Raw genomic sequence first — 12,390 nt, forward strand, 5'->3', positions numbered from 1 at the left:
CAAACCTCAGTAATTTAGATATGGTGGCATTTTCTAATGTAGGTACTAGGAATTAATAAATTCCTGAAGAGTTAACAAGGACACTTTACCCAATCAAGTCTCCCCTCAGAATTTCAGAAATGTCCATTTACACAAAAACAATGTACTGCAACTGCCATGGACCTGCTTAAGCTGTCACTCAGTATCTAATCTGCTAGTGGCCCAACTAATACTTCAAGGTACAAGTCTATCCAGCCCAACATTTTAGGACTACTTTGTTACTCAGTGAAATTTAATTTTTTTCTTTAAAAAGGTCTAAATTTAGATCTCATTTTCCTCACAATTTTCCTCTAATTAATCCAAATTAAAGAAGTGGCAGTAAAGTAACAAAGTGAAGTATTTGAGTGGTATCTCTAGGCATTTCAAAGTGCATAAGTAACGAATCCATTGATCTTTTATTTGTAATTCTTTATCTTTTACTCACGATAGTTTAATATTTGTGGGCTCATTTTATCCCATGTGTACAAGATATCACAAGTTCTATTTTATAGGTGAGAAAATAAGAGAAGTTACTTCTCAAGGATATGCAATGATTCAAGAGTTGACACTGGATTTCCTGACTTGTGATTAGTATCCTTCCCATTTTAATAAATTGGAACCACTGTCATGAAATTCATTCAGTCATTAAATGCTTGAATGCCTTCTGTACACCAGAAATTTCTAAGCACAGTGGTGAATAAGACAGAATCCCTGGTCCCAGGAAGGTTAGTGTCTGGGGCAGTGTTTTTCATACTGTAGAATGCAATCCATTAATAGGTCATGAAATTTATTTAGCATGTTTGACCAGCATTTTTTTAAAAAAAGGAAATAGAGGGACTTCCCTGGTGGTCCAGTGGTTAAGACTCCGCACTCCCAATGCAGGGGGCACAGGTTCGACCCCTGGTCAGGGAACTAAGATCCCGCATAACGCACGGCGTGGCCAAATTAATTAATTAATTAATTAATTAATTAAAATAAAACTGACCTGGACATTTAAAAATAATAATAATAAAAAATATAAAAATAAAAGAGAAGAGGATAAAGTATTTTAGAGTGTATCATATGTAATAGGGTAAGTAGTATTTCACCAAGTTTGCTCAAGTTTACATATGGGTACCAGGTTCAGGTAAAATATTTATTTCTATGAACTGCAATCAAACGTATTTGAAAGCCACTTGCCTATGGGATCTAGTTCTATGTATAAACGCGTTACTGACCCACTATGATGAAAACTTAAGCAACTGGTTTAATATTTCAGTGCCTGTTTCCTCCATTATAGATTCAGCTCAATTAATATCCATTTCCTTCCTAAATACTGGGAAGTATGCTGTTTAAAGAATCAAGAAAAATCCTTAAAATGCTCTGCATTAAGTACAGCATATGTTTTTCTTAGGTTGTACATAATTTATGTTCTTCTGGTTAAGTATTTGCAGGCATTTTATTCCAATGGATTATTGTTACCGGTATTGCTTCTGGTTTTCTGACTTAGTGCCTCCAGAGGTAAAAACAAAAACCCCATGTATGGACGAGAGTAAGCCGGTATAGCAACGGAGTTACCCCCCGCACAGACACATTTAGTTATCTAGTCCCGCATAACAAACTTCCCCCAAATTTAGTGGCTTAGGAGAAATCCCTTTTGTTATCTCTCTTGATCTAGTGGGTCAGGAATTCAGGCAGGGCTTGACTGAGCAGTCCACCTGCTCTGCAAGGCCTTGACAGGGGTCCTTCTGTGGTGTCAGCTGAGACTGAACTGATCTGGAGGGTCCACAGTGATTCACTCTCATAGGTGGTGCCTTGGTGGGACGCCTCTCCACGTGGGACCCAGAGAGCATGACAGAGCCCACCCACATTCAAGGGCAGGGAGGCAGGCTCCATCGCTCAGAGAAGTTGTGGCCATTTTTATCATGCTGCACTCCCCAAATCCCAAATCCAATCGGTACTGCACTCTTAGCAGGGATTCAGTGACATGACACTCTTAACCTTATGCAATACCAAGAAGTCACCTTGAAGGTGCGGCCATATTAATTCAGGGTGAATTCTCTGGCGAGAGAGTAGCAGAGACACCACATCACTCTGGAGTCTAAGTGAGCTCCCTGACTGCAGCTAAGGTGGTTGACAGCAGAAAGAAGATCAGTTAGAGGGTTTTAAAATCTGAGCAGTTGCTCTCAAAAGATAGAAAAGCACGGCCTAACTCAGAAGCAGGCATGTAAGAAAGAACATCGTTAAGGACAACTTGGAAAACTCACCATTTGAGAAATGTTTACATATTGCTGTATGCAAACGAGACCAATTTTAGTTGTATCTGATTAACTACATACAGTGGGAGTCAGAATAATAAAAATAAAGGAAACAGTAACTTTTCTCCACTAAGTGTACCCATAGGCCAGTTGTCCCCAACATTTGCATATTAAAAAAAACTCTTTGAAATGGAGATTCCCAGGCCCCACCCTTTGTATCATGGGGTCTTGGTAAAGGCCAGGAGTCTGGTCGGTAACAGATACTCCGGCTGGTTCAACAGAGATGGTCCAAGGAAAACGGTTTGAGAACCTTGGCCCAAACCATCCTGTCTGCTTCATCCACTGCTATCAGTGCAGAGCAGGGAGCTCCACTTGGATGCCCTCAAAGAGAAAGGAGGCCCTGGGTTCAGAGAAGGAGAGGCCCTTGAAGTCCCATCCTTTGCCCAAGAGCCACACCCCAGCACAGTCATTTCCCCCATTGCTGTCCAGAACCCTCCACAGAAGGCATTTCTCCCATAGAAGCACCTGGCCACTCAAGAAACATTTACTGAAGGTGGGAATGCACCCTGCAATAGCAGTACAACTCAGAGACCCTGAAATCCTAAGCTCATACTTATAATGCCACTCCCACACCCACACACATAAGTAAACATCCTTTGTATTTGGAAGAGAAAAAAAAAGAGGTCATTCTTTGTTTTCTTCAGCTTTAGAAGCAAAGGAGCTTCCCAGAGCTGATTCCCAAAGACAGGCAATCAAGAACATATGCTGAGAATCTCAGCATCTGCAAATTCAATGATTTTTTTTTTTTTTTTTTAAATTAAAAGCCTTCCCTTCAACACTACACCCGACAGCATCTTGTTCTACCAGCATGGGTGCAGAATGTAAGCGAACGGCGTCATTTTGAGGGAGACAAGCTGGATGTACACGTGAGGTCTGGCAGCATAAAATCCTACAGGCCGTGCGCAGGTCAGAATACTGCTGACACTAATAGGGGTTTGCATCAGCGTAGACCGGGGGGAGAAGAAAGAAATGGACGGTGTCCAACAGTCCTCAGAGCTATTATGTACCCAGACGTGGTCCTACGGGGATGTGTATTTCTCTTGCTCATGGTGATCATTCAGATGTATGTACGTCATTATCATTAAGATCAGCCAAGAGGCTTCTGCTAATTAATGATGCCCAGATTTGGGTCCCGGAGGAGCCATGGGCAAATGGAGATTGATTTTCTCTGCCATAACCTTATTCAGAAAGTCACTTGTCTAGGTGGTAATGTGCGAACTGCTCAATTAATAGAATTATTGTTTATCACTGAGCATTTGCACATTATAAAAAGAAAGCAGCAGTCTAAAAAGATCGAGGGACCCGCCTTCTAGTTTCACGGTATAATTTGCCACAGAGCTTCAGCAACAGAAAGCAAGTGCATGAGGACAAGCTTTTGCACCTATCAATGGCCAAGCTTTGAAGATACCCCAGTTGGCCGGGGCAAGCCATTGTTCAACTCTGAACAGGACTTTATAAAAAAAAAAAAAAAAAACACACATAATGCCAAGTTTCTTCTCTACAGTGTTAGTCTAGAAAAACAGCATAATATACCCGCACTTTACAGTTCAGGGAGTCCCATGATGATTGGCCAGCCAATTAGGAAGTTATTTGGCACCCCAGACTGAAATGAGCGTCTTCTTCGCCACAGGCATAAATATATTATAAACATAAATCCTCTCTGACCAACGTAGGAAGAGCCCAGAGTTTTCAGCAAGTTGAGCCATTTGCTTCCAGGCAGAATACACCTAGTACATCCAAATCAGATAGCTGTCAATCCATTTTCCCTCAAGAGAGCAAAGTCCACAGCACTCCTGAGAACCTCATTCTTTCTATTCCCTTTCATTCCCTCATTGAGGATGGGAGGATAGTCTCCAGCTATAATAGGTAACCCTATATACATTAGGAAATTGATGTTTAATACCTCTCCTTCTTTGATTTGACATTTCCATTTACTTGTCTCACAACCACTCTAAAGCAACCCTTAAATCATTTTCTCTTTACCTCTACTATTTTGCTAGGTTTTCCCCAAGCAGCTAGAGCCCACCTTCTTTAATACACAGACTGGAGCTGGAAGGGATGTTAAGGATCATTTATTCTAACAAACACATTTATAGATGAGAAAACCAGGGTCCCATCTATTAGGTACTTTAAGGAATTTGATAACTGAAGTCATAGACAAAACTCTCAAAAGCTGCTCTATGGCTCCTGTGGCCTCTGGATTTTCTGCCCCAGCTCAGTTACAAAATTCATCTCAGAGATTATTCTGACAGTGAGAATCTTAGCATCTGCACATGCAGTGATTTTTTTCAAGTTAAAAGCTTTCTCTTAAGCACCACACATGACAGCATCTTGTTCTACCAGCATGAGTACAGACTTGTGTTCCTCTCAAAAGCCCATACCAGGGAGTTCAACAGCATAAATCATGTCTCTTTGAGCCCCCAGTGATCTCCATACCCAGGCTGCACACAGACAAGGTGTGGCATTGATATTCCAAAGGGGCTACCCACTAAGTTTCTTAGAAAATGTGATTTGATGAAGACAAATGAACATAGTTAATGTTTATGCCAGAGATATAATTTCTCTCATTTCCATAGTTTTTTAAAAGCATCACTTTCTTGAATTACATTACATTGTACAGTTTCTCTTCTGTATTGTACATTAGAACAGAATGTAAACACAGTAGCTCAAAGAGAGTTCCTAAACCAGAGAGTCTGGTATTGTATGAGAGATACCTATAGTCATCTGCATTTCCATGTAACCCCAAATTTATTAACGCCTTTGGGAACAGGGTACCATGCTGAGAACTATGTATATATGTCAATAAAAAAGAAAATATGTATTTAATCAAATACTGCCCATACATTGATCTCAGATGATCAAAACCTTAAAACAAAGCAAAGGGTCTAACATCAATTTATTATATGCTATTTCTATGACTTCCTTTTCATTTTTAGTGAAATTCTCTGGAGGACATCTATAAATGGAAATATCTCTGTGCCTAGAGCAGGAAAATGCCTACTCACATGGAAAAAAAAATTTTAACATGTCTGCCTTACCTGGAATAATTTCAGAGGCTTTGGGAGAGAAACCACTAACCAAGTAAATGTGACCAATTTGTTGGATAATTCACTCCTTCACTGAAGAAACTTTTGTGCCCAGGCTCAGCTCTAGGCACTGGAGATGTGGTAATGAACAAAACAGACCAACTCTACACTCATGGTGCTTGCATTCTAATCAGGCAAGAGAGGGCACAGACAGACAAAGCGACAATGCTTAATAACTCAGGTGTTGATAAGTGATGCGAAGAAAATAATATGGGACATAGGCAAATAAGGTGGACCGAGGGTACAGAGAGTTACTGTTTTTATAGAGTGGAAGGAAGTGATACGGTGACACTGAGCAGAGACATGATGGAAACGAAAGAAGGGAGCCAGGCCGATATCTGGGGGAAAGACATTCCACGCAGAGGGAACAGCAAATGCAAAGGTCCAAAGTTAGAAGAACATCAAAGAGGCCAATGAGGCTAGAGGGAAATGAATAAAGGTGAACGTGACAGGAGACGAGGGCAAAGACGGAACAGATCTTGTAGGACTTTGGAAGTCACTTTTAAGGACTTTTTTTAAGGACTTGTACTTCTCTGTTGCAAGAACTGAGAAAACAGTTGAAGGGTTTCATCGGAGCTGCGGCAGGACCTGACTTTAAAAGCATGGTTTTGGCTGTGTGGGCAGAATATAAGACAGCGAGCAGGCAGAGACCTCATTTAGCAGGCTACTGCCTAACCCAGATGCTGGTGGCTTAAATCGGGTTGGTAGCAATGGAAGCTAAGACAGTGTGCAGAGGCTGTGGATAACTGGAAGGTGAGGCTGACAGGATCAGCTCCACTAGAAAGAAGGAGCAATGCCTGACATCATTTTATTAGAGTTTAACCCTTTCGGCTTTTGATTTGGACCCCTAGATGTAGTAGCACTTATAGCTCCTATTAGCTGTTTGAGCCTTGGGGTGAATGAGTTTCTGCTCCTCGCCTGAAAACACATTTGGATAGAAAAGAGGGGAAACAGGAGATGTTAAGCAACTAAGAGGATGTGAGAAGAATGAAAAATAGGTAGAATAGTACAAAAAATTCTTGAGTCCTTTTATTTACAAATTATTGTGCATCCAACTCTGGTACTTCTTGGGGGAGGGAAGAGAGAATAAAAGAACATGACTGGAAAGGACAGCATGATATGGCAACAGTGGACTGAGGTATTAAGTTGAAGACCAAGTGGAATTTCTGTTCATGAGGTAATTAAGTTGCATCACGGTCTCTAAAAAGGTACATGCCGTATTTTCTCTTCCCATGAATCTTGTCTCCTAAGAAATGAATCACTGAATGAAGAAGTCTTTTTTTTCATTAAGTTCTAACTCCACACTTGGAAACTAAATCTTATGTTTACAGATTTCTATCCAACATCATAATGAATATGATTTCCTCTTAAGACTACTAGTAACAGTTTAAGACAATTACTTTGGTCATGAAGGGGGAAACACCCCCTGAGAATCTAGCCCACTTTTATTAATAATGGATTCTCAGTCTCCCACTGAGAAATCTCTGACATAGCAAGGCTACCAAACAAGTGGCTAGCAGTGTCACATCTGCCCAGACAACATGATCAACACACACACTTCTTTTGAAATGGGACCAAGGGGCCCCAGCACAGGTAAATTAAGGTGATGAGTAAAAAACCAGGTTCAATGACAAAGCAGGAGGACAAGACAACAAATAACGGATGGAAATTGTATTCCATGACCACAGAATCAAAATATCTAAACAAGCAGACATGCTGGGAGAAATTATTTGGGGTCACCAGGAGCGAGGAAATGGAACAGATGGGAACAGACTGGAATGTCTCTTCTGTTTAAATGTTTGTTTTATTTTTTTCCAAGTCTGATCTATTACACAGAGTAACACACTGATTCTCAGGAACCAAGTCTCAGTCACTAAATTGACTAACAGACTTGGCATCCAGGAGAATCTATTAAATAAATATGTTTAGCATTGATTGAGGGCCCAGTTACTTAGAAAAAATCGGGTCACTTTCTCCAAAGCCTGGCCAGTCTCTGCTTTACTGGTACAAGAAAAGTGGATGTCACGGTGCTAGACAAAGCTGCCACTTGGCTGCATTGATCTCTAAAGCTTCAGCAAGTTTGTGAAGCAAAACATACCTTTTGATGGGTGTGAATGGTCCTTCTGTGGTCAGCTGTGGACCTTATTAGGTCTTTTTCAGCTACCTTCACTTTTCACTTTAAAGAGCAAAAAGTACCACGTTAGCCTAGAGTAACAGCTGCTACTCACCCCCACTCCCAGAAAAGCCAAAAATAAGCCTGCACACCTCTTATTTCTGACAGACAGGATGATTACAGAAATCTGCCTAACCTCACTTAAGAAAATAGGTTAAACTTATGCCATTAAAAATCTCATGAGAATTTCATTGAAATCATAGAAAAGCTCATCACAAACACACACATGAAAATGACAGCACTTTCCTCTTCCACATATTTTACTACCTTGGGGAATAACAGATGGGCTAATACAGAAGCATATGTAAAATATTTATGAAAGGCAAAGTAATTGAGGTGGTAAACTCATAAAACAGTAATTTCCTCTGCTATATTCAGCAGCATGTACCAAAATGAGAATATTTTTTACATAATAAAAAAATGCACTGGCAAAAGCTACAGATGAAACAGTAAAAGAGAAGCAGAAAAATACAAGTTACAATCCCCTTCAATACACTAAAAAGTGTTTGGGGGAAAAAAAAAATAACTGAAGAGTCTTGTGGGGCTTTTTGCTGTTGTTATTCCTTGCAAGAAGACCTTGAATTTGCATTATCTTCCTCTCAAAGAGTTTAGACATTCTAACATACGGTGTTCCCTTTAATGTCCCTACAAAGCAGGTAGATTATTCCAGGCTATTCTGTAACCTTCCATAATGATGTCCACAGGGTGTTTAGTAGAAGATTATGTGACAATAATAAGCTTGAGGATTTTCCATGTGGCTATCTTTGCAGCCCATGTGCTTCTTACCTACATGGTCAAAATATACCCAATTTTTAAGAACTTAGAATGCAGTGAGCAAGCAAATCATAAGTGCACCCTTAAGAATAGAATTACACTAAATTCCAGAAGAGTATGGTGAACATCGGAGTAGGTTTCTGATACCATCTTTAAAAGTGCAGGTAGAGAGGGGATTAGACTAGTTCAAGGTCGACAGCAAGGAGCACTGACACACTAATCCCTGGTTCTCCTAGACGTACCCCCGTGACACATCATTCCTCTTCAACCTCTGAAAATGAAAAACCTGCACAGAAATAATAAAATTTGATCCTGGAAAAGATGAAGAGCTTAGTCAAAATGTCAAAGGCAGCATGCCTGCTATGGGATGCTCACAGCCCCAGCCAGTACTTTGCAGGCGTGGGTGATGGTCGATGCCACCACATGGCTTGAGAAGCAGAAAGGCCAACCTGCTCCAAAATGAGGCTGCCGAAAGGCCTCACATTTGCTGGTCATTTCTTCAGGATAATAGATTATTTCTTTCTTTAAACTTCTTGGTTCCCCCATTCTTTGAAAGGCAACCATTCATACAATCATTCAGAAAATATTTATACAGCGTCTATTCCATGACCAGCAATAGGGATAAAAGAATGAAAAAGACAAGCAGAGCCCCAGCATACTTTCTAGTCAAGAGTATAAGACGTAAGACACTAAGAAAAAAAAAAAAAGGCAAGGAAAAAGCTCAGCTTTAAAACGGGATAACGTGACAGAGAGAAACTGGTTGGTTACTTCAGACTAGGTGGCCTGATGACAGCCTTTTTCAGAGGGTGACATTTCACACGTGGATGACAGGAAAGAGCCAGATATGTGATTAAGAGAGGGAAGAACATTCCTGGCAGAGGCAATAGCTATTACAAAAGGCCAGAAACTGAGAAATAGGTATTCTGTGTTTGAGAACAAAAGCAAAAAAGCGTAGGGGCGGGAGCACAGAATTAGGTGAATTCAGAAAGATAGGCATGGTCTGAATCGTGCTGGGATGGATAAACCAGAGTAAGGAGAGCACAGAGAGAAGCCACAGGAGGTGTGTAGGTAGGTGACTTCCATTTAAAAATACTCTGGCTACTGTATAGAGAAAGCATTGCCGGGAAGCAAGGGTGGACACGGAGAGCCCAGCAGTGCAGTTATTCCAGTGGCCAAGAGAGAGGGAATGCTGGCCTAGACCGGGGCGCTGGATGCAGAGACAGAAGTAGTTGGAGATGGAGCCTGAGTTGATTGGACTTGAGCATGGGTTTGACACGCAGGGAGAGACAAAAAAGGAAAGAAGCTTAAATGTTAGACTTTCGGTTTGGATAACTAGCCAGATGGTGAGACCATTCACTGAGGAAAGGAAGACTAAATGGGGACAGGTTAGGGAATCAAAAGTTACGCGTTGGCCACTTGGCTTTGAAATGTCTATTAAACAGCCACATGGAGATGCCAAGTAGACAGACAGTTGGTTACAAGGAAGCTGCAGAGAACGCACATATTGAATGGCCAGGAGCACTCTTGTTTGGGCTCCGTTTCACCTTGTTCTTTCTCTTGCCTTACCTAGCTTTGATGAAGCGAGAATTAGATAAAGTATACTAAGAAGCTTTGCAAAGAATAAATGAATGCCCTCACATTTGGAATTATTATCACTATCACCTTCCATCAAGCATTTATCTGGCACACCCTATGTCTTCATTGTAGAAGTTTCAGGAGATGTAGATTACGCCATCCCTGTCCCCCAAGATATTGCAGCTCTTAGTGGGCTCATATTGTAAAAAAAACTGAACCTCATTCTAAAAATGATAAAAGGAAAACATCTCCAAAAGCGTTACCATGTCACAGGACTCCACTGTAACCTTAGGCAGCCACACAGACTTGACTTTATAATTTTCTCACAAACCTAGACAAGTAATCAGTGCAAAACTGAGAGGCTGGAGTTTCCCTAGTTGGGGGCAGTGTCTGCTGAAAGACTTCAGTGTCCCAAAGATGGTGAATATTCCCCCACTTAATGCCATGTAGTATCAAATTTCATACTTAGTTTTTCCTTCGTGTTTAAAGAAATTCCTATGAAAAATGCAATTTCATTGAGCAAGAATATTTCCACTATGATAGTGAACATGAACACTTTAGCATGACATGAAATTAGTTTATCTGATTATGAACCAAGAGCTATGCCCTTAAAGAATGGGACAGGGCTTCCCTGGTGGCGCAGCAGTTAAGAATCCACCTGCCGGGCTTCCCTGGTGGCGCAGTGGTTGAGAATCTGCCTGCTAATGCAGGGGACACGGGTTCGAGCCCTGGTCTGGGAAGATCCCACATGCCGCGGAGCAACTAAGCCCGTGAGCCACAACTACTGAGCCTGCGCATCTGGAGCCTGTGCTCCGCAACAAGAGAGGCCGCGATAGTGAGAGGCCCACGCACCGTGATGAAGAGTGGTCCCTGCTTGCCACAACTAGAGAAAGCCCTTGCACAGAAACGAAGACCCAACACAGCCATAAAAATAAATAAATTTAAAAAAAAAAACTAATTTGCTTAAATTTAAAAAAAAAAAAGAATCCACCTGCCAATGCAGAGGACAGGGGTTTGAGCCCTGGTCCGGGAAGATCCCACATCCTGCGGAGCAGCTAAGCCTGTGTGCCACAACTACTGAGCCCGTGTGCCTAGAGCCCGTGCTCTACAAGAGAAGCCACTGCAATGAGAAGCCCGCGCACCGCAACGAAGAGTAGCCCCCGCTCACTGCAACTAGAGAAAGCCGCGCACAGCAATGAAGAACCAAAAGCAGCCAAAAATAAATAAATAAATAAATTTATTTTTTTTAAAAAATGAAAAGAAAAAGAATGGGACAGCTGACGGGGCAGCTTGACCTGGGCTGTGGTCAGGTAGCCAAGAGGATCAGCTACTCCTGGGCAGAGTGTGTCCAGATGGACAGGTCAAGCGATGGGACATCCTCAGCTCCAAAAGGTAATGTGAGGCCATCGCTAGCTGATTCTCTTGGCCATACAGTTTCATCCTATGGAGGATGGGGCTCCTTGCTTTTGTTCTCATTCAGTAAAAGGAAAAAGCTTTCAGGGCAAAACAGGTATAACTTAACTGTCCCTAGATTTCTCACAAAAACAAAAAACTTTTGTTTAAAACAAGTTCGGAGCTAGGAATTTTATCTAGGAAAACGACAAGCCATAAAAAGAATGAATATATATATCCGTATTATACTCACACCCTGACGCTGTCGTCACTATTGTCATTAACAAGAGAATCATCCCTTTGGAATGTCTTCCTGTCTGCAAACTATTATGAAATGGAAGTTCTCAGCACCGCAGCCCTCACTAGAATTTTCACTGAGGTTATCCACTGAACAATGAAAATATAGCAAACCATTCTCTAAGGCAGTGGAGTTCACAGATGACTTACGGCACTACGTAGAGACATCCCTGCCCAGAGAGAACAAAATTAATTAAGGTATTGAAAACAGTAATTAATTTAACAGTCTAAGGAAACTGCAGTGAGTTTTCAATTTTGCACACTGTATTTTAACCAGTTTAAAGATTACCAAAGCTAATTTTAAACCCACAAGTGGCTTCTTTCAACAGTGATTATGCTTATCAACTCTCTCCAAGACGTATGACAGTAATGGAGGTAAGTTCCAGGATACAAACTAACTTTGAGCAGAGCACGTTTAGAAGGTTGACCTACTACAGCACTAAATCACCTAGCATTTTCCAAAGCCAAGTTAAAATGAGTTTTTTACTTTTAATAGTGTCTAGGATTATCCATGCCAGTAGCTCTGTGGCCCCCTTGATTAATGCAGAATTTTCTGTCCTGCTCTGTTTTCCAGCCTCTGCAAGCACGTATGTGCCGACGGTGTGCAACGGGCGGGAAGTCCTCGACTCCACCACCTCATCTCTGTGATTGTGAATTGCAGTTCAGTTCTCGTGATTTTAGGCTGTTAGATGAAAGTGCTCACGTGCAGCTCCGGAATGTGGAAACAGAGCAAAAGAACACCCCTAGTACCTTTTTTTAGAAACAGTACAATAAATTA

General features: G+C 41.4%; 2 protein-coding genes across 4 annotated transcripts in view; one reads left to right on the plus strand and one right to left on the minus strand.

Moving 5' to 3' along the window:
• Positions 1-12,260, plus strand: part of GRM3 (glutamate metabotropic receptor 3) — a 104,540-nt gene extending 92,280 nt beyond the window's left edge. The window contains exons 4-6 of one of the 3 annotated variants that reach the window (XM_068550472.1): positions 3,589-3,597; positions 11,238-11,265; positions 12,187-12,260. In XM_068550472.1, the coding sequence (XP_068406573.1) occupies positions 3,589-3,597; positions 11,238-11,265; positions 12,187-12,260 (111 nt within the window). Of the gene's footprint in view, positions 1-530; positions 611-3,588; positions 3,598-11,237; positions 11,266-12,186 lie in introns of those variants that run through there. The other 2 variants (XM_068550471.1, XM_068550470.1) reach the window with 2 other exon arrangements.
• Positions 1-12,390, minus strand: part of ELAPOR2 (endosome-lysosome associated apoptosis and autophagy regulator family member 2) — a 290,466-nt gene that overhangs the window by 82,576 nt on the left and 195,500 nt on the right. The window lies entirely within an intron of this gene.

The sequence above is a fragment of the Eschrichtius robustus genome, chromosome 8, assembly GCF_028021215.1.
Source record: "Eschrichtius robustus isolate mEscRob2 chromosome 8, mEscRob2.pri, whole genome shotgun sequence".
Lineage (NCBI taxonomy): Eukaryota > Metazoa > Chordata > Mammalia > Artiodactyla > Eschrichtiidae > Eschrichtius > Eschrichtius robustus.